The 23,284-nt window shown below is 36.5% G+C and overlaps 1 protein-coding gene across 1 annotated transcript; it reads left to right on the top strand.

Annotated features, from left to right (window-relative positions):
• Window positions 1-786: 786 nt before the first annotated feature.
• LOC132141056 (threonine--tRNA ligase 1, cytoplasmic-like) lies at window positions 787-12,745 on the top strand. The gene is made up of 19 exons (XM_059550219.1): window positions 787-961; window positions 1,295-1,360; window positions 1,682-1,872; window positions 2,441-2,564; window positions 2,764-2,885; window positions 3,385-3,502; window positions 3,621-3,685; window positions 3,986-4,064; window positions 4,252-4,398; window positions 7,514-7,612; window positions 7,907-8,073; window positions 8,226-8,388; window positions 10,513-10,650; window positions 10,797-10,874; window positions 10,969-11,069; window positions 11,270-11,374; window positions 11,466-11,538; window positions 11,619-11,733; window positions 12,239-12,745. The coding sequence occupies exons 1-19, from the start codon at window positions 905-907 to the stop codon at window positions 12,385-12,387; spliced, it is 2,157 nt and encodes a 718-aa protein (XP_059406202.1). The 5' UTR covers window positions 787-904; the 3' UTR covers window positions 12,388-12,745.
• Window positions 12,746-23,284: the final 10,539 nt, after the last annotated feature.

Here is a 23,284-nt window from a genome sequence, read left to right as displayed (position 1 = left end):
AAGAAAAAAAAGGAAGAAAAAAGAAAAATGCTACTGCAAACTTAACTTTGCACCCTATTATGTGTAAAGGAGAGAAATAAAAAGTGAATAAAAAATTTAAATGTTCCAGTAAATCCTGATCCTAAACAAAACGCTTTGTTTTATTAATGACCCTTTTTCAGTTCCACAAACACCTCTACTTCTATTTGATAAAATATATTCTTTCCAGTCCACAAGGACTTTCAGTTTAGTTTTCAACCTTGCTTATGAATAATACTCGAAGCTAGAAGTAGAAGTAGTAGTTAGAGGTAAATAATGTCTCGTACCCAGCAGGTTCGCTATAAATACTCGACGTAACAAATGCTTTTTGTATAAGAACTCTCTAAGGTGTCGTTTCTATACCTCTGTGTCATATTATGTTTTTATTTATAGTTGCGCTTTTCATTTAAGACCACTAGATGCCACTAGAATGCATTGATTTTATACAACTTCTCGAATTGAGCCCCTTTATTAACGTTTGAGGGGAAAGCCCACAGACATGGGTTAAAAAAATGCTGAAGAAAGCTCAATGTTGTTAACTTGACTAAAATTGCAAATTATATTATAATTAGCAATAACATTACAGATGTATATACAGTTAAAAACAAAAACAAAAATGCCTTACCTTTTACAGTGTGTCGTTAGTGTTGCATCATCTTTCTGCGCCAAAAATGAAATATTCTGCCTGATTATTGGTTTATACTTACGTCAATCACAGCGAATCACCAATCACGGTTTACATTCCAAATTCATCACATTATTGCATCAGCATTTTCTCCCCTCAATATCCGGGAAACGCGTGTGCCGGTGTCCTGAATGTACAAATCTGTCAGTTGTTGTATCGTGTTACTTGTACGTGCTTGTGATATTTTTGTGTAACTTAATTATGGCGAATGAGAGCGTTACCGAACAGATGAAGGATCTGAAAATGGACGAGAAGAAGGTATCATATGTGCATGAAGTTAGCTAGTGAAGAAGTCCTCTGAGACAGTCATAGCATGTTGCTGTCAAAACCTTTAATGCCTTTTTATTATTATTTATAGTTTTTGGGAGCTTTGAAACACGTTGTTTTCGTTATTTGTCTCACAGCTGTGCAATATAGATATTTAATATGCTTTGTTTATTTATAGGTTTGTAGTCAGGTTGTTTCTGTATCACTTTACGGGTAGAATGACAAGTTTGAACTATTTTCTTTGTTGACATGAACAAATAATTGACAAAAATTAAAAAAAAAAATAATAATAATAACCAATTAACGTCGCACTCTTTCTTTCAGAATAGTAAAGATGGAGGAAAAAAGAAAAACAAGAATGCTGGTGGAGATGCAGGTGCAAAGACTGAGGTTTGTGCTGGTATTATTCTGTTGCTGTGTTGTGTAGGATATTGCAATGTTTTTGCAGCTATTCCACAATAGACTTCAAAGATTCTGATCTCTGTATAAACTAATAAATGCATTGTTAAGCATGTGGATAGTATTGTGCATATTGTGTGTGCAGTTGTGCATTGATTTAAATTATGTAGGATGGGCTTGCTTTGGTTCATAACTGTAAAGACAGTATAACTGCTGTTATTATTTATGATACATGCACTTTAGAAGGACTCCTGAAGCAAGGATAGTGGTTATGTCATAAATAGAGTTTTGTCTCTCTTTTTTTATCTATAGTTGAATCCTCTACCAAAATACATCGATGAGCGTCTGTCCATTTATAACAAGCTGAAGGCAGAACATGATGCCCTGCTGTCTGAGAAAGCAGAAAAAGACAGCAAGCCCATCAAGATCAAACTGCCCGATGGAAAAGTAGTAGATGGGGAATCCTGGAAGACCACACCTTACCAGGTTGCCTGTGGCATCAGGTTAGTGACTATCTAAACTAAACAGGCAAGCTTTTTCAACTAAATGACATAGTTCGCAATGGCATCTGTGAAAGATGGGTAAACTTTAATTTATTTTTAAATACTTTATATATATTCAGTGTATAAAAACTGAAGCTTCATAATGCAATCAAAACATTGTTCTGTTTGTGTGAGTGATCTGGCATTTTAAATATTGATTCAACCAGTGGCAGGAATTTGGGGTGGGACTATAGATACAGTCAATAACATTTATATTTATAATTTAACAGAACTTAAAAAAAAAAAAAATATCCAAAGCAACCTACAATAGAGGAACATAATGAATTTGTTGATATTTATAGTGTAAGCTTCCAGGTTTATTTGAAAGCTAGACTAGGTGATCTGCAAAAACAAAATAATAACAATGTGTGAACTGTTATATAGAAATTTACCTTAAACTTCTCCCTTTCATTGAAAGGCACCAAAAAAATTTTTTTTCTTAATGCGTTGCTTGACTGCATTATGCTTCCATTCAAGCAACAACTTGTAATCACATGTGTATGACATTATAATGTGTTTTACTTAACAGCCAAGGCCTTGCTGATAATACTGTGATCTCCAAAGTGGACAATGGGGTATGGGATCTAGACAGGCCCTTAGAGGAAGACTGCAGTCTAGTGTTTCTCAAATTTGACGATGAAGAGGCACAATCAGTAAGTTTAGTTTTTTTTTCTCAAGTTAGCATTTGCGTTATTTATTTTAATGAATGCTAGTCCACAATAGCAGTGACCCCGCACATATGAAGTAGTGCACAGAGAAAATGTATATATTATTGTTTTAATTATTTTATTGTATAGATGATTGAAAGAATATATATTTACATATTATTAAAAAAAAGCTTTCTTTCTTAAGGTGTATTGGCACTCCAGTGCCCATATAATGGGAGAGGCCATGGAGCGAGTCTATGGAGGATGCCTTTGTTATGGACCGCCCATTGAGAACGGCTTTTACTATGATATGTTTCTTGAAAATGAGTAAGTCAGACATATTCTCTGTTCGTTTATTTATTTTTAATTACAATGATTTGTGTTTTTCATCAACAGAACTGTAGTATTCCAGGGCAAACTACAGGCTACAGATTATAATATGCTTTTCAGGACTGTTTTCATCCATGCTAATGCAAGTCATTATTGTGTCTGTTTACCATCTGTTGTTTAGAACTGTCAGTTAGAGCTTGAAAGTCACATTAATTTATCTGTGGTTAGAAATTATGCTGGTAGTAGCTGGTCAAGAAATACAACATTTCATATTTTTGTTCAGGAGTTTTCATTCTTCGTAGCTATTCTTCTTTGTTGTAGAAGATGACTGCTGGAAGACTAAAGTTTCTTTAATTGGTAACATTTGTGAGATTTTTTTTTTGTAATTCTCTGCACTAGTTTTTATTTAAGAATTTTTTTTTTTTTTTATGAAACCTGTGCACCTTGTTTACTTTACTTTCTCTATCCTCTCCCTTCCTCCCCTGCCGATTCTCAGAGGTGTATCGAGTAATGATCTTCCCTGTTTGGAGAGCTTGTGTAAGAAGATCATCAAAGAGAAACAGCCCTTTGAGAGGCTGGAGGTAAAGAAGGAGACTCTGTTGGAGATGTTCAAGGTAGGTGCTTCCTTTCTAAGAGTAAGAAATATAAGCTCATGCTATGAATAAACACTTAACATTCGAGCGTCTTGAAGTTCAGTCAGACCAGTGAAATCTGCTTCTCTCTTTCTTCTAGTACAACAAGTTCAAGTGCAGGATCCTAAATGAAAAGGTTACCACCCCAACAACTACAGTTTACAGGTATATGTTGGTCGCAAAAACATACGTTTTCGAAGAGATTTGTATTATTTATTTCATACATAAAGACATATTTCTTGGGCAGCAGCTCTGAAGACTGGAGTAATTACTGCTGAAAGTTTTGCCATCACAGGAATAAACAACATTTTAAAATACATTTAAATAGAAAACAGTTAAAACAGTTTTGAGTCTTAATAATATTTCACAATATTACATTTTTTGTTTTTGGTCAGATTAATTTATTGGTAGTTTATATAAGATTTAATTATACCTTATTTACACATTTTACTGTTGGTTCTGTAGGTGTGGACCTTTGATTGATCTGTGCAGAGGGCCTCATGTAAGACATACAGGAAAGATCAAGGCATTGAAGATCCACAAGGTGCACAATTCAGCCCTTTCCTTCATTTTTCTCCAGTATCCTTGCAGAAACTTGCAACAATTTAAACCAACTCTGTTAAAACTCCATTCCACATTCCTCTGTCATATTATCCCAAATTGTACATTAGGCATATTATGCCTACAGCATGATGAATAATCCCAAATGATGCATATGATGTACATCACAGAATTCTTCTACATATTGGGAGGGCAAGGCTGACATGGAGAGCCTCCAAAGAATCTATGGCATCTCTTTCCCCGATCCTAAGATGCTGAAAGAATGGGAAAAATTCCAGGAAGAAGCCAAGAACAGGGATCATCGCAAAATAGGAAGGGTATGTGAAAATTGACATGCATACGTGATCAAAGCCCATCACTCATCTGAAATATGTAATGGATTTCTAATATAAACCATGTTACTGTAAATGCAGGTACTGTTTAATGATGAGCCAGAAATGTACATAAAATATGCATGTGGCAGCACATCATAAAAACATGAGGAAAATGTATTCATACAGTGGCCCCCAAGAATAAGCAAAATGCCGCATCAGTGGTAATCCTTGTTTATGGCTTATGTAAATCATACAATATTAAAATACTTTCATGACAGGAATTAAATCTACTAATTGCGCACAGTGCTGACACATAAATTAAAAAAACAAAAAAATAAAAAAGTCTTTCACACAATACAGTCTTTACTAGTGGTCGACCTATATTGTTTTTTTGACAGCTGATGCTGATATCTTGGAAAGTAGGGGGGCGAAAGCCAATATAAAGCCGATATATGTGTACATTTTTTAATCATTAATATTTAAGAAATTAGGACACTCCGTATTCTCGGAAGTTTGTGTGCATTGGGAATAATTTTTTTTTTCAGATAAAGCAAGGATAACACTCATTTTACATACAGCACACAGTGAAAATGATATTAATATGACAGTGGGCAAATGCATAAAGTGCAGCATAATTTGAAATCATGAGTTTAAAGCATAAAAGTAAAAGTCCGGCGCAACTTCAAAACAAAAGTCTCAAACACATCGGCCAAGCAGAAAAACTTACCGACTAATGCCGATATTTGAAAAATGACAAATATCGGCCTTAGCGATATATCGGTCGACCACTATTCTTTACTGACCACCAACTTTTGATTGGTAATGTCCAGTGTTGGGTGTAAAGGCTGATTTATACTTCTGCGTCGGACCTACGCTGTAGCCTTTACGCCGTAGGCTATGCGTCAGTTTTCATTTATACTTGTGTGTTGTTGCCTGCGTCGACGTGCAGTACTCATGCTAACCGCTAGTCTGCAGTGTCCTGCGGCATGTTGATGGTATAACCTGCAGTACCACAACAAAAGCTGAAGAAGAAGCGGCTCATCGGAGAAGCATTATAGCCGTGACGGCGGCAAATAAATATTAAATCATTATTTAAAACTACAAAGGGAGACAACATCGGAACAAGAGTTGATGGCATTATTTCCATCTCCACAGGATTGTACCACGTCAGATCAACATTGTTTGTTGTGGACAGCTAGTGATGTATAATGCTATGTAGTATAATAAATAAGTCACTTGTTCTTTGCTTTGTTTTATTTTATATAAGAAGGTGTAACATTAAAATATATTAAAGTGCACATAAACACACTCAAAACTAAAGTACATACGGAGGGAGGGATTCTTGCAGACCAATCACAGCGCTTGTTGTCTGTAGGGATGGGCGTTTTCCGCAAATATCACATTCGAATATTTGAACTCACAAAAAAATGAATATTCGTTTATTTAAATTAAGTTTAATGAGACAGACGTTATTTTTCAGCAATATTCATTGTTTCCATCATTTTGAACAAGCTTACACACAATAAGCTTGAACATTACACATCGTGTTTTGTAGCTGAAAACCTTTAACAATGCGTGCAAACAAACAAAAGTACAGATTAAAAGCAAAAAAAAAAAGTGAACAAAGAAAAAACGTAAAGCAGCCTGCAGCAATTAGGCTATTGTAGAACGTAGCCTACACTTAACTTTGAAACTTCCATATATAAAGCAAGGTCATAGGCGGAGGGTGAACCATCTCCAGGGTAAGGCTAAAACTAGCCAAATGTATTAAACATTATAAAACCATCTCTTTAGGCAACAGACAGACATGGGTGTCATGTGTTAAATATGTTTAATGGGACTGAATTTGTATTGAACGTGATTACAATTCAATAAAAACATTAGAAATGTGTAATTAGGCTCTATAATGTTTCCTTTCCACGGTTATTCAAACAGCAAATAAACTATAGCTAATGTTATATAAAAATGAATTGACATTATCACTAACTTCAGAGGCATCATGTCCATTCAAATCTTTGTTCACGCTTTGGCTGGCACTGAACCAGAGAGAGACGCGTTTGTACAGCGCTGCTGCCTTATAACAAATCACACACGATTGTGTTGTTCTTATGAATGCAATGGCCATTTATTTAATTTATTCTTACCTACATTAGTTAAAGTGTTATTTTTACATACACCTGTACGGCTTTTACTAGCTGGGCTTTTCTTGCCAAACTGAAATGTATTGTTTAACTTTTCTTAAGCTTTTTTGTTATTCAGATATGTTGTTATTCAGAATATTTCTATTTGTTAACCAAAGAATGTTACATTTTTCATAGAAATGGTTAAGTATTACAGTTTTTTTAAAGCTAAAAGGCTAGACTATTATATGTTTAAATCAAATTGAAAGAATACAGAGTTTAATTTCTACTAAGATTTTAAGATGTAGCGATTTGAATAATTAAGGTATTTGTTGAGTAACTAGTGTTACTTTTCAGACAGTGTATTTAGTAAAGTAATTTAAATACAATATTGATGATGATGTAACTAGTTATAGTAATTAATTACTTTTTGAAAGTAACTTACCCAACACTGGTAATGTCCAGCAAATCCAACAGCAACATGTAAGCGCATCAGCACAACTGGAAGTGAAAAATTATAAAATGAATACAAAAAAGCCACTTTAAACTGAACATTTGGGGGACAAAACTGCTCACGCTGGAGAACATTTGGACATTTCGATGTGCTAATGACTCGGCCAGCATCTCATTTGATGCACTGTGTAGGGAGTCTCGATTTTGTGGTGACTGAAGACAGGTCGGATAGGTGGGCTGGGTGGGGAGAGAACAGGGACTGTGTCCATAAAGAAGGCAGATGTCTGTCTTCTTAATGTGCCATCTGTTCAGGGGCATGCTGATGGGTGCACAGGGAACACTTTGTCACAACAAAAGCAAGAGCATAATCAGGCATTTGTCCTATTTTTTTTTTTTGTCTCTCTTGCTCATTTGAACTTCTCATTATTTTCCTTTGTATCCTCCTGTATTCTTGTTTAGATTTCTGACTTGTATAATAATTGTTCCTCTCACCTTTAATGTTTTACACACACACACTCTCCCTCTCACCGCTTTTGTCTTTCCAGGAGCAAGACTTGTTTTTCTTCCACGACCTGAGTCCAGGTAGCTGTTTCTTTCTGCCTAAAGGAGCCTACATCTATAATACGCTGATCGAGTTTATTAGAGTGAGTTTCCCCACATTTTGAATTCATAGTTCATTTTGTTACTACAGAGCTTATTTCATCCATTTTAGAAATTACAATAGCTGACAAAACAAGGGTGTGATGTGGAGCAGGGTTTGCTGAGGTCTATTAGGATATGCTAAATTGCATTTTATGGATGTCATGGTTCAGTAGACCATGTTATGGATAGGTTGGTCCACTTCAAGGACCCCATTAATGATTGTGAGCCAACCACTTGAATATTTATGCATTTTCACAGACCATTTTTGTTGCACTGTTCTAAATTTTATTGTGTAGAGTGAATACAGAAAGAGGGGATTCCAGGAAGTAGTCACACCGAACATCTACAACAGCAAACTATGGCAGACTTCCGGACACTGGCAGCACTACAGCGAAAACATGTTCTCCTTTGAGGTGGAGAAGGAGATCTTTGCTCTCAAGCCCATGAACTGCCCTGGACACTGGTACTAAATCTTTCTGTATTCACTGCAACAGAAGTTTTGAGGAGTTGTTAATTGTAACCGGGATTGACCGTTTCCCGAATGCAAAAATTTAAGCAAGGGGAATAATTTTTTGCAAGATTTTTCTTTATGTAAACCTGTTCCTTATTTGGCAGTCTGATGTTTGACCACCGGCCGCGCTCTTGGAGGGAACTGCCTCTGCGTTTGGCTGATTTTGGGGTCTTGCACCGTAATGAGTTGTCTGGAGCCCTCACTGGCCTGACCAGAGTCAGACGTTTCCAACAAGATGATGCGCACATCTTCTGCTCTATGGACCAGGCAAGTTACTTTGGAATAAATTATGCTTTTTTGTGTGACTTGCTGTAAGGGCTGCACAATTAATCGAAATGTACTTGAAATCGCAATTCGACAGAAGCTGCGATTGTTATGTGTATCTTTCAGTTAAGCACGGTTCTGTGATCAGTAGTAAATCCCAGTCCAAAGGCCAGAGGCCGCTCTCGCGCTGAAACTCCAAATATTTCCAGAAGAAACCCAGGAAATGCCTATAGCGTAGCTGGATAAACAGCAGATTTAACTGCTTTATTGATTCAACATGACTAATAAACACGATTATGACAGTATATGGTTTATCTGAGTTAGTATTATTATTATTACCGTATTTTTCGGACTATAAGTCGCACCTGAGTATAAGTCGCATCAGTTCAAAAATACGTCATGATGAGGAAAAAAACATATATAAGTTGCACTGGACTATAAGTTGCATTTATTTAGAACCAAGAACCAAGAGAAAACATTACCATCTACAGCCGCGAGAGGGCGCTATATGTTTACAGTGAGAGGCTACAGGAGCACTGAGCAGCATCTCTGGCAGCATAGAGCGCCATCTCGCGGCTGTAGACGGTAATGTTTTCTCTTGGTTCATGTCTCTTAGTTCATTTCTCTTGGTTCATGTCAAATTAATTTTGATAAATAAGTCGCACCTGACTATAAGTCACAGGACCAGCCAAACTATGAAAAAAAGTGCGACTTATAGTCCGGAAAATACGGTATTATAAATTTCATTAAAAGGAAGTATATTTATAATGCAATGCCTTTATCACTGCTTAAGCCTGGTTCACACGGCAGGATAATTAGGCCGATTTTAGCCCCGATTGACACCTTCCGACAATCTTAAGGATGCTCCGATTATCGTAAAATAATCTGATCAGATATTCCTGCCATGTGTGGTGTGTTAAGACTGCTCTCCTCTGCTCGGAAGGACGTCGGGACCGCTCCGATCTCAAATCGGGGATATCCAACATGTTGGATTTATTTGGCCCGATTTCTTCTCGTGTGTGGTGTCCCCCGAGGACAAACGATCACGCAGCCTGTGGCGTGTAGCCAATCAGAAAGCGAGGTGACGAGGCGGCGAGGAAGTACCGGGAAACTAAATCAAAACAGCCGGCGACTTAGCGCACCAGAAAGTCCGGTGGACGTCGGAGATGGAGGACTTTGTCTCCACTTCTTTGACCATCGCCTTTTCTTGTTTTACTTATGTTTTTTTTTCAGTTACAAACAAAGCACAAACTATGGCCACTGCATCCTCTTCGTCCGCCATGATTGTTTACTCTGAAGTCACGTATGATCTCGAGGGATTTTGCGAGATTTCCCGTCTGACCAGGGAATGCTCGGGAGTCAAATCGGTTCGTGTGTTGATTTTGCCGTCTGGCTGCACACCACACACTGTATGACCAAAACTGTTAGACCCGTGATTTTTTATCGCCGTGTGTGGGGTCTCTCAGGTTTGGAAAATCGGCCGACAATTTTAAAATCATCCCGTGTGAACCAGGCTTTAGAATACTATGAAATATGTTGAATGCCTTATTCTGTGTAAGAAGCCATATCATCTCACAGAAGGATTTATTTCAAACACTCGGCTGACGTTATGAAGTGACGTAAAAATATGTCATTAAATGTGCTATTTTCACGTGCTCTCAGATGGAGCAGTATTTACTACATTGAGCCGTAGTTCACTGTGAAGCTACAAAAACAGCTGTCATTATCGCAAACAATTTCTTCGATTTCATAATCGCGCAATAAAATGTCTGCATTTGTTTTGTTTTTTTTGGTGTAACTTATCAGTGAACTACAGCTCTGTGTAGTATATGCTGCTCCATCTGAAAGCACGTGATGATGATTTACTGCTGATTACAGAACCGGATTTACTGACAAAATGCACGACAATCACATTCGATTAATCGTGCAGCACTACTTGCTATTTAGGTTTACCTTTTTACCTTATCTGTTGTACATGTAATTGTGTCGGGTTATGCTCTTTAAGACATGGAAATGTGTGTTTAAAGGACTATGTTCGATTCACAAGCCTATTGATGATTTTTTTGTTTGAATTGCATTTAAGAGGTCATTATTCTCCTCATCTTACCTCCATTTCCTATCTAACAGATTGAGTCTGAGATGAAGGGTTGCCTCGATTTCCTACGTACAGTGTATGAGGTGTTTGGCTTCACATTTAAACTGAACCTTTCCACCAGGCCAGAGAAGTTCCTAGGAGAATCTGAGGTGTGGGACCAGGCCGAGAAGGTAAAATTTGACACTTTCCATAAACACAAAAAGAACATAGGAAAATAAATGCACATACATTACTGTTCAAAATTTGGGTTGGTAAGAATTAAATCATGCATATCTTGTCTAGTGTGAGTTCATCAAGCCCCTGTTAATTGTTTTAGCAACTGGAGAACAGCCTGAATGATTTTGGAGAGAAATGGGTTCTGAATCCTGGTGATGGAGCTTTCTATGGACCAAAGGTGCAACTGAATAAATAAAGCCTAGTATAAAAATATGTGCATTTAGGAAATTACTTACACTCAAGTATTTTTTTATTTTTATTTTTTCATTCAGATTGATATTCAGATAAAGGATGCCATTGGCAGGTATCACCAATGTGCCACCATTCAGCTGGACTTCCAGTTGCCTATTCGCTTCAATCTTACATATGTGAGGTATGTTTACTCGAGTAAACATTACTTGTTTTCCGGAGTAAAATAACAAGAAAAAGTGAAAACCTGAGAGTACATCCAGATTAATTTTGGTTCCCTGCACAACAGTGACATTTTGTGGTTATATTTGATTACTACACCCCTCCTGGATTTTTAACTGTGCAAGTTGCTGACTTTGTAACTCAAACTTTGTCTCTTTTCAGCCATGATGGCGATGACAAGAAGAGACCTGTGATCATCCACAGAGCGATTCTGGGTTCAGTGGAACGCATGATCGCCATCCTGACTGAGAACTATGGGGGAAAATGGTACAATTTAGCAAGGGGACTCTCACACTGTAGTGTTTAGTCACACACCATATGTTCGCGTCCTAAATTCTCCGGCTTTTGTTTCCCACAGGCCACTGTGGCTGTCCCCACGTCAGGTGATGGTGGTTCCTGTTGGACCCACTTGTGATGACTATGCGCAGAGAGTACGTTCTGCTCGCTATTTCCCATGCAAGCTCTGATTCCAGCACAAACATTATCAAAAACAATCCCTTCTCAATCTCAGGTACAGCAGGAGTTCCACAGGGGAGGGTTGATGACGGATGTGGATCTGGACCCAGGCTGCACCCTGAACAAGAAGATCAGGAATGCTCAGTTGGCTCAGTATAATTTCATTTTAGGTGAGCGATCCAGAATAATATTTAAATTAGAAAACATTTTGATAGTTTTAAAAATCTTTTTTTGCTACTGTAAATTATTAGTTTTATTTTTGTGTTTATATTGTAATTTAAATGTGCAAGGTTTCCAGTTTTTTACCTGTACAAATACAGTAATGTAACTGTATTACTGCTTTATATTGCAAAGTGGTATTTCATATGATTAGAATGATAATAATCATATGCACACTTTTTTTTAAAGCAAATAGTTTTACAGTTTAATGCACTTTATTCTTCTAGTTATTTACCCAGAGCTGCTAATGAATAGTCTTGCACATTCAAAGAAAACGGCATGCTTCTACGTTGCAAAATAAAGTGGATAATTGTCTTGTTTCGTGAAGTCATAAACAGCACAAGCAAATCATTATTGCTTCTCAGTAGCTTAAGTTAAAATGCCATTTGCATTTGTTTTAATTGAAAAATGTTAAATTAATTGTGATCCTAACTTTTATGGTTGAATCAATGACAGTGGTGGGTGAGAAGGAGAAGAACAGTGACACGGTAAATGTTAGGACTCGTGACAACAAGGTGCATGGAGAGAAGTGTCTGACGGACTGCATGGAGCGACTCAAGGAGCTGAAGGCCTCAAGAAGCCATAACGCAGAAGAGGAATTCTGAACTTCCTAAACATCCTTCCAAGTCTTTCTTCATATGCTCAGATGCTACTGGGCAGCAGCGTGCTGCTATTCTGCATTTATGATCCATAATTTCTCAACTGGATCAGTGTGGTTCACGGGCTCAGGTTTTAAATCAGTGGCATTATTTAACTTCTCATTCAATTGTCCAAAAGCCTGAAGAGATGATTTATTGATAATACTTTGCTTTTAAAAACCCTGGGAATTTTATTTGTCAGATATCCATTATACTTTGTTACAAAGGGTCTTTTCTATCAATATACGTGAATGGGTAAAAATGACAATAAAGTCTGGTAGCTTATCTGATGTTGTTGGGGATGAAATAAAACGGTATATCTTTCCATTCTTTTTATGTCTCACTTTTGCTATAACGACTTCAAATGCAGTCGAAAGCTGTTATTGTTGGAATATTTATAATCAACATAAATAGTGGTGCAGAACACTTTGTTGAAGTAGACGTAGTTGTTTGCGTGCTTAAGCCCAATGTTACTTAGCGGGGTCAAGTTGGTTTTGTTTTCGATATTCGTGACACATTCAGCGGTAAACGCCAATAACTCCAAAACGAATTGCCCTAAAAAAATCTGAGCAGTGTGACCGCCAAAAGGGCAAAGTTGATCATGTTTCACATCCTTCTTTTACTATATTTTCCCTCGATATAATAAACACGGCCCCGTACAAGCCGTCGCAATGTGCAGAAAGCCGGGAGAGAACGCTCTCAGCAGAGCCTTCAGTTAGGGACCGTGGGGAAAGTGCAAACTTTCTTCGTTTTTTGCTATAGCTCAGTAGGCGGTGTTTTTGTAATAGCTTTTTAGTTAAAGGGCATTTAGACATGAAACCAGTGTCAATCAATAGTGGGGGACAGTGGACATTTTTAACAACCTTTCTTTTTACCACTACTGGTGGAAAAGGGAATTGCATGTCCAAAATTAACCTTCTTTTTGTAATAACTTTCTACAGCAGGAAGATAGAGACATGAAACCAGTGTCAATCAATAGAGGGAGAGAGTGAATATTTTTCACATACTTTCATTTTACCCCAAGTGGCTGATTAGGGAACTGCATGTCCAAAATTAACCTTTTTTGTAATAACTTTCTTCGGCAGGAAGATATAGAGATGAAACCAGTATCACTCAATAGAGTGAGAGAGTGGAAATTTTTCACATCCTTTCATTTTACCCCAAGTGGCTGATTAGTGAATTGCATGTCCAAAATTAACCTTTTTTGTAATAACTTTCTACGGCAGTGAGACAGAAACATGAAACCAGCGTCAATCAATAGTGGGGGACGGTGGACATTTTGCACAACCTTTCTTTTTACTCCTATTGGTAGAAAAGGGAATTGCATGTCCAAAATGATGCTTCTTTTTGTAATTACTTTCTACAGCAGTGACACAAAGACATGAAACCAGTTCAAATCAATAGAGGGAGAGAGTGGACATTTTTCAAAACCTTTCTTTTTACCCCTACTGGTAGAAAAACCTTCTTTTTGTAGTAACTTTCTTCAGCAGGAAGATAGAGACATGAGACCCGTGGCAATCAATAAAGGGGACAGTGGACATTTTTCACAACCTTTCTTTTTACTCCTACTGGTAGAAAAGGGAATTGCATGTCCAAAATTAACATTCTTTTTGTAATAACTTTCTACAGCAGGAAGATAAAGACATGAAACCAGTGTGAATCAATAGAAGGAGAGAGTGGACATTTTTCACATCCTTTCATTTTACCCCAAGTGGCTGATTAGGGAATTACATGTCCAAAATGAAGCTTCTTTTTGTAATAACTTTCTACAGCAGTGAGACAGAGACCTGAAACCAGTGTCAATCAATAGAGTGGGACAGTGGACGTTTTTCACAACCTTTATTTTTACCCCTACTGGTAGAAAAGGGAATTGCATGTCCTAAATTAACCTTCTTTTTGTAATAACTTTCTACAGCAGGGAGACAGAGACATGAAACCAGTGTCAATCAATAGAGGGAAAGAGTGGACATTTTTCACAACCTTTCATTTTACCCCTAGTAGCTGATTAGGGAATTGCATGTTAAAAATATCCTTTTTGTAATAACTTTCTACAGCAGGGAGACAGAGACATGAAACAAGTGTCAATCAGTAGAGGGGGAGAGTTGACAGTTTTCACAACCTTTCATTTTACCCCAAGTGGCTGATAAGGGAATTGCATGTCCAAAATTATCCTCCTTTTTGTAATAACTTTCTACAGCAGGGAGACAGAGACATGAAACCAGTGTCAATCTATAGAGGGGGACAGTGGACATTTTTCACAACCTTTCTTTTTATCCCTACTGCTAGGAAAGGGAATTGCATGTCCAAAATTAAACTTCTTTTTGCAATAACTTTCTACAGCAGGAAGATAGACACATTAAACCAGTGTCAATCAATAGAAGGAGAGAGTGGATATTTTTCACATCCTTTCATTTTACCCCAAGTGTCTGATTGGGGAATTGCATGTCCAAAATTAACCTTCTTTTTGTAATAATTTTCTGCAGCAGTGAGACAGAGACATGAAACCAGTTCAATCAATAGAGGGAGAGAGTGGACATTTTTCACAACCTTTCTTTTTACCCCTACTGCTAGGAAAAGGAATTGCATGTCCAAAATTAAACTTCTTTTTGTAATAACTTTCTACAGCAGGAAGACGGACACATGAAACCAGTGTCAATCAATAGAAGGAGAGAGTGGATATTTTTCACATCCTTTGATTTTACCCCAAGTGGCTGATAAGGGAATTGCATGTCCAAAATTAACTTTCGTTTTGTAATAACTTTCTACAACAAAGAGACATATAAATGAAACCAGTGTCAATCAATAGTGGGGGACAGTGGACATTTTTCACAACCTTTCTTTTTACCCCTACTGGTAGAAAAAAGAATTGCATGTCCAAAATTAACCTCCTTTTTGTAATAACTTTCTACAGCAGGGAGACAGAGACATGAAACCAGTGTCAATCAATAGAGGGGGACAGTGGACATTTTTCACAACCTTTCTTTTTACCCCTACTGGTAGAAAAGGGAATTGGATGTCCAAAATTAACCTTCTTTTTGTAATAACTTTCTACAGCAGGGAGACAGAGACATGAAACCAGTGTCAATCTATAGAGGGAGAAAGTGGACATTTTTCACAACCTTTCTTTTTACCCCTACTGCTAGGAAAGGGAATTGCATGTCCAAAATTAACCCCCTTTTTGTAATAACTTTCTACAACAGGAAGATAGGCACATTAAACCAGTGTCAATCAATAGAAGGAGAGAGTGGATATTTTCACATCCTTTCATTTTACCCCAAGTGGCTGATTAGGGAATTGCATGTCCAAAATTAACCTTCTTTTTGTTATAACTTTCTACAGCAGGGAGACAGAGACATGAAACCACTGTCAATCAATAGAGGGGGACAGTGGACATTTTTCACAACCTTTTTTGTACCCCTACTGGTAGAAAAGGGAATTGCATGTCCAAATTTAACTTTTTTTTTGTAATAACCTTCTACAGCAGGGAGACAGAGACATGAAACCACTGTCAATCAATAGAAGGAGAGAGTAGACATTTTTCACAACCTTTCTTTTGACCCCTACTGGTAGATAAGGGAATTGCATGTCCAAATTTAACCTTCTTTTTGTAATAACTTTCTACAGCAGGGAGACAGAGACATGAAACCACTGTCAATCAATAGAGGGAGAGAGTGGACATTTTTCATAACCTTTCTTTTTACCCCCACTGGTAGGAAAGGGAATTGCATGTACAAAAATTAACCTTCTTTTTGTAATAACTTTTTTTAACCAGGGAGACAGAGACATGAAACCAGTGTCAATCTATAGAGGGGGACAGTGGACATTTTTCACAACCTTTCATTTTACCCCTACTGGTAGGAAAGGGAATTGCATGTCCAAAATTAACCTTCTTTTTGTAATAACTTTCTTAAGCAGGGAGACAGAGACATGAAACCAGTGTCAATCTATAGAGGGGGACAGTGGACATTTTTCACAACCTTTCTTTTTAACCCTACTGGTATAAAAGGGAATTGTATGTCCAAAATTAACATTCTCTTTGTAATAACTTTCTACAGCAGGGACACAGAGACATGAAACCACTGTCAATCTATATAGAGAGAGAATGGATATTTTTTCATATGACTCGTGCGTTATATTCTGAGGCTTCACAATGGAGTTCAGATGTCCTGAAGAATTATTTTTGTAGTAACTTTCTACAGCAGGAAGATAGAGACATGAAACCAGTGTCAATCAATAGAGGGAGAGAGTGGACATTTTTCACAACCTTTCATTTTAACCTTTCAGTGGCTGATTAGAGAATTGCATGTTCAAAATAAAAATAAAAATTATTTGCTTGTGTTCATGTGAAGAAAGAAAGTCATAAATATCTGGGATGACAGAGGTCAGTAAATGGTGATAGAATTTTCATTTATGGGTGAACTATCCCTTTGAAGATGTCAGGGCGTGGTAGAAACGGAGCAGTGGAAAGAACAGGGTCTGGGTCCAAGTGCAGGGAAGAAATTACTTTTTAATAAATGAGAACTAAAAGGCCAACAAGGCAAAACAAAACAGAAACAAATCATGAAGACAAGAGCAGACGCAGCCAAGATGCAAAAACACGAGTATCCAGGAAAACTTACAAATCACAATTTACATTACACAATTAATACTGCCTGACAGAGTGGTGTGAGAGTGGAGAATATATACTCATTGACAATGGGCACCAGGTGTGTGTGTAAGTGTGTGAGTGGATGAAACAGCTGTGCAGAGTGAAGGTAATGAGTCCGGGAGCAATTGAGAAACACAGGTGGAGCAACTAAACAATAATGAGGTAACAAGATGGGTGGGGTCAAAAAAAGACAGGAGAGAGCACATGGCACCAAACAAACACAACACTCACAGAAAACAGTGACAGAAAGACACAAGACTGTGACAGAAGAGCAAGATGTGATAGAGAGGCTAGAAATATATTCCAAACAGAAAACAAGAATGTGTTCAATTAATGAGGAGAGTCATAGAATTAATACATACAAAATGTTTAAAGTCCACTTTATTTGTGTTGTCTATTCAGCGTCACTGTCTAAAAGAACAATTAATCTTTACAATTTTTATTTAGGGCATTTATACAGTAGTTTTTCCTAGCAAATATTGATAAATTGTTATTTGTGACTAGATTAATGAGAAAAAAATCCCACAAAAATATTAATAGTATTTAAATTCTCATCACAGATTTTATTTGCACTATTTTGTGCATTCAGTTTATCATAGCTAATGGCTCTATCAAAACAGAACAAATAAGGAATAAACTTTTTTTGTGGGGGAAACGCAACTTTGCTACCTCAATATGCTCCCTCAGATTTGATGGTGAACTTTTGAATCCAGACATTTACCTGACAAAAGTAATAATTAATGTAGAAATGTGTGTGTTTGATGCATGAAAACAATGATTATTAGTTCCCACGTCAGGCACACACGTTTGACTTTCTGTTTACCATATTTAATGTGCATAAGATAAAATAAAAATATAATGTACTTTTCAAGATTAAATAAAATTGTAAGGAGTAAAAAGCACTGTTTTTTTTCCACAGAAATGTAAACAAGAAAAAGTACAAGTAGTCAGTTTAAAATGTATTTGAGTAAAGTACAAATCCCCCAAAATAATCCTTAAGTACAGTAATCAAGTAAAATGACTCAAGTATTTTACACCTCTGTTAATATGTGCTTACTACTAATAAATGGCTAATTTTCTATAAATATGCATACTTATAAGCAACTGGTTAATAGACCCTGAAATATAGTGTTACTAATTATTTTAATTAATTTCATGTATTTAATTTGCATGACTGAATAGTTATTTTATTTTATTGTGGTTTGGTTACTACATATTACTAATAAAGTGTTTTCACTTGAAACATGGTGATGGTAGTTCTTAAGATCTTAAACTTTTAAAGAACCTTATATTTTTATGGTTCACACTGAAGCTAGGTTGTAGAAAAAGGTGCACATAGGAGAAGATTCAGAAGGTATTTATTCCACATGACATAGGAAAAGGGTATCCACAGATAGCAGTCATGAGGTCAAAAACATTACCCGACAAAGTCAAACTAAAAGGACAAGAACGTAACTAGACAGAACAAATGAAATAATTAGCAACACCACAGGTGAACTTATGTAATCAAAATGTGAGACAAAATATAGGTCAAATGACAAAGTATGAAAGACAGACTAAGTCCAAACTAACAAATTGTGATAAGTAGAGTTAAGAGTTCATTATGCTTACGAAAACATAAAGGATAGACATAAACCATACACTGTTGACACAATGACAGGAGTTTTGTGTAAATATACAAAGTATATGCCAGGTGCATGTGGATGGGATAAACTCCACAAATTCCAAGTATTTGTTATTATTATACTTCACCATCATGTTGCTTTACTTCACTTCACTACATATAGCACAATCCTTGTCAACAATGTATGGTTTTATGTCTATTCAATTACAAATAAAGGTACCTGAAAAAAAATGTTATGAGACAACATTAAAATACATCTGTAACGATATCAACCTTCATATTCATCTGGAAGAAGGAGGCGGGAACCGGCGGACTATCAAAAACATTTTAATAACAAAATAAACACAAAACAGCGCACCAGCCCCTCACGGACGACTGGTGCGCATAAAATAAAAACCAAAACACAACTAAAAGCCCAGGCCTGGTCCTCTCTCGTCCTTCACTGTCTTCGCTCCAGTTTTATATCCTTCCATCTCCTCCATGGGCCTCGAGACCGGTGGGACGAACAGGTGTAGTTCATCTCCAATCACTCCCCCGGCCTCGCTCCCATGTCCCTCGGCCCCGCCCCACTCGTCACAACATCTTTCTGATTCAGTGGATAGAACATGCTATCCACTTATAAAGAACACTGTTATATGTACCTATTTTATATTTATGATGGTATTTAGATGGTAGAGTCAGAATTTGGCATAAACAGAATGAGAACATGGATCCATCATGCCTTGTTACCACTGTGCAGGCTGGTGGTGTTGGTGTAATGGTGTGGGGGATGTTTTCTTTGCACACTTTAGGCCCCTTAGTGCCAATTGGGCATCGTTTAAATGCCACGACCTACCTGAGCATTGTTTCTGACCATGTCCATCCCTTTATGACCACCATGTACCCATCCTCTGCTGGTTACTTCCAGCAGGATAATGCACCATGTCACAAAGCTCGAATCATTTCAAATTGGTTTCTTGAACATGACAATGAGTTCACTGTACTAAAATGGCCCCAAAGTCACCAGATCTTAACCCAATAGAGCATCTTTGGGATGTGGTGGAACGGGAGCTTCGTGCCCTGTATGTGCATCCCACAAATCTCTAAGATGCTATCCTATCAATATGGGCCAACATTTCTAAAGAATGCTTTCAGCACCTTATTGAATCAATGCAACATAGAATTAAGGCAGTTCTGAAGGCGAAAGGGGGTCAAACACAGTATTAGTATGGTGTTCCTAATAATCCTTCAGGTTAGTGTATGTCTGTCTGTTTATCTGTTTGTCGATACACTGGTCGGTCTGTCTGTCTGTCTGACCAAATGGTTAAAATAAAACTTGTGATATTGTATTTTCAGTATTTAACCCCAAACAGCATTGCTCCCTGTGTGGAAAAGAGTGTCCAGTTGGAAGCATGGCTCCTTCATTGAGAAATTAGTAATTAGTGAAGTGACATGACATTCAGCCCATACTCAGAATTTGTGCTCTGCATTTAACCCATCCAAAGTGCACACACACACACCATGAACACACACCGGATCAGTGGGCAGCCATTTATGCTGCAGCGCCCGGGGAGCAGTTGGGACTAGGCCACAACTTCCCCATGAAGATGAGGTATTATACAATCTGTAGAGCTGAAATGTTAAATTATTTCAACTAAATAGATAATTATTATGCCGATAATTGGTATGCAGTTAATACAGAAATGACTTTACATCAAATATTAAGTAGTATTTTGTATTAGGTCAATACAGATCAAAAGGTTTTATTATTTTTACTGTTTGTTCAATTGTCTATATTTCAATTTGATGATTTTAAGCTGAAATTACAATTAATATCTTAATAATGGAGTAATAAAAGAATGAATTACAGTTTATATTTAACTTAATATGTTGTCACGCTGTCTGGTCTCTGTTTCCCTGAGTCTCCGCTAGTGGTCTCACTTCCCCATAGGCACCTCACCGCAGGCACTACAATTCCCACAAAGCCTTGTCCCTTCATCACAGTAATTGCACTCCTGTTAATTGCACTCAGGTGTCTTCACTTGATAGTCATTACCCTGCCTATATTAACCGGTCTGTTTCTGTTTGTTTTTCATGGAGTCCTTTCTTTCCGTCACCCAGTTTCCTCGCCTTCCGAGTTTCAAGTTCTATTCCTGTTCCTATTCCTATTCCTGTTTGTTTGTTTGAATGGATTTTTGGTTTTGACCCCTGCTTTTTGGATTCTGAATTTGGATTACCCATTAAACTCACAGTGCGTTTGGATCTCTCGTCTCCTGTGTTTCCCTGGGTTCCCGAACGTAACATATGTTCAATATAATTAAAAATTAAGTTTACTTGTGACAATTTTTATTTCCACTAGATTCAGTGCAGCAACTGTAAAAAATGGTACCACACTGTCTGTCTCGGAATGAATTAAAAAGAGGTACAAAAATGGAAGACGAGAAAGTGATTGTGTGTTTTCTATAAGTAAAAAGTACTTTACAAGTGTAGGTGTTAAAATATATTGTTTACTCTTGAATGTTTTTTTGTTGTTGTTTTTGTTTTGATCAGCTCCATATAAATGTTAAAATCAGTAAATTTTAAAATCAGTATAAATTTTTGATCAGTGTATAAATACCAGTTCAGTCAAAAAGGCTATTGTACTGTTGGCTGTTGTCGTTTCAAATTAGTTTACATTATTAACAGGATCATTCTGCATTACATAAATTTCGTAATTGTCAGGATGTAAATAAGGTACAATTTGTAAATGCAACTACCTTGTGCAACAGTAAGGATTAAATGTGAGGTTGTGTAAGTTGATCACTGTCCGCCTCTATTAACTGACACTGCTTTTACATCTCCCTGGTGGAAAATGCCATTACTAAATCAAAGTACAAAATGTTTCAAGCTGCAATGACGAGCCCAAGTCACTAGTGCAACCACCATCCTCTAGTGTCATTGGGAAAGAGGTGTGCATGCATTGATATTAACCGTTTGGCAGTCTGGTTTACAGCAGGTTACAGGGTTACAGCAATGAAATGGTTAAACACCATGCACACAGACAACAAAATATAAACCTTTAATAATGGTTTACAATAAGGTTTAAAGGAACACTCCCCGTTTTTGGAAATATGCTCATTCTCCAACTCCCCCAGGGTTAATAAGTTGAGTTTTACTGCAGTGATATCACTGCGACTGCTGCGCTCATGTTATGGCTGCACCGTTCCCTGATTATTACACCGGAATGAGTATAGTTTTTAATCATATCGGCCTAGAAAATCACAACTTGACATTTTCCACCGGTCTTAGTACACAATATAACTACAAAAGAGGAAAGTTTTAAATAGGAAAAATATCCATACTCTTTGGTCATTTCTGAATGCCATGCTGCTGGTCTCAAAAACCTGAGATCGGCTGAATGGATTCAAAAATGGTATAAACTGGGAGTTTGAGAATGAGCCCATTTCCAAAAAAGTGGAATGTTCCTTTAATATGTTAACAGTACTTAACTGTGCATGTTAACTTGAACAATATGTTTTATAGTATTAATTCTATAATTACATACTAAAAATACATTATTAACTTTCAGTTGTGTATCTGTTAACATCAGTTAATGTACCGTGGATCAACATGAAGAAAAATAAATCAAGTAACATTAAAACATTAAAAGATTGATAAATGCTCCAAAAATATATATTGTTCATATTCAGTTAATGTATAGTAATACATTAAATAGTGTTAACAAATTAGACCTATTTTTAAAATACTACCAAAACTTAGTAATTTTGTAAAAACATTATTTAAATTATTTTAATGATCTAGTAGTGCAGTAATAATACTATACTTACAGTACATACTAACATAATTTATGTCTTTGTTGGTCATTGTATCTTCTAGAATCCATCTAGTGAACAACTACAGTATCACAGCCTTCATCTGTCAACTTAAATGTCTGATATGAATATGAGCAGCACAGAATTGGTGCCAAGTAATGTCCCAAAACCAAAAAACAATTGAAAAATGCATTTAAGTATTCAAACATTAGATATTTACCAAGATCCTTGTGTTATTTATTTAAACCCCCCATAAAATGTAAAATATCAGTAAACTTAAAACTGTATCATAATTATAATTTTTTGGCTACTTTCCAATGGCTGGTGGCTGCCCCGAACCGTAACCTCTAAATTTCATGTTATAAAATAATTTTTAAATGTTAAATAATTTTTTAATTTAAAAACAAATTTTGGATTTTTTTTTTAAATAGTGATGTTCGAATATATATATATATATATATATATATATATATATATATATATATATATATATATATATATATATATATATATATATATATATATGTGTGTGTGTGTGTGTGTGTGTGTGTGTGTTTATCTTTTATATTTTATTTGTAAATTTGCAAATGTTTTGCTGTATTGGCCGAGATTGATTTTAACTACACCCCTACATTTATGAACAGGAAATATTAATGTGTCCCTCTCTCTTACATAGCTACATTTTGATTAGATATGTCCCATAAGTTTGAGGCACATGATTTCAAAATCTTAAAATCTGTGTGTAACTTTAATGTTACTGCCAAACACCTGTTTTTCTCCAATTAAGCTCTTTTTTGGTTT

Source organism: Carassius carassius, chromosome 5, assembly GCF_963082965.1.
Source record: "Carassius carassius chromosome 5, fCarCar2.1, whole genome shotgun sequence".
Classification (NCBI taxonomy): Eukaryota; Metazoa; Chordata; class Actinopteri; order Cypriniformes; family Cyprinidae; genus Carassius; species Carassius carassius.
This window is presented reverse-complemented; position numbering and strand designations above follow the sequence as displayed.

Excerpts from the sequence above, each read along its gene's own strand:
- LOC132141056 (XM_059550219.1), top strand. The coding sequence starts at position 905 with ATGGCGAATGAGAGCGTTACCGAACAGATGAAGGATCTGAAAATGGAC. Across the intron at positions 7,613-7,906 it reads CGCTGATCGAGTTTATTAGA|AGTGAATACAGAAAGAGGGG; the intron begins GTGAGTTTCCCC and ends TTTATTGTGTAG. Across the intron at positions 11,375-11,465 it reads GAGAACTATGGGGGAAAATG|GCCACTGTGGCTGTCCCCAC; the intron begins GTACAATTTAGC and ends TGTTTCCCACAG.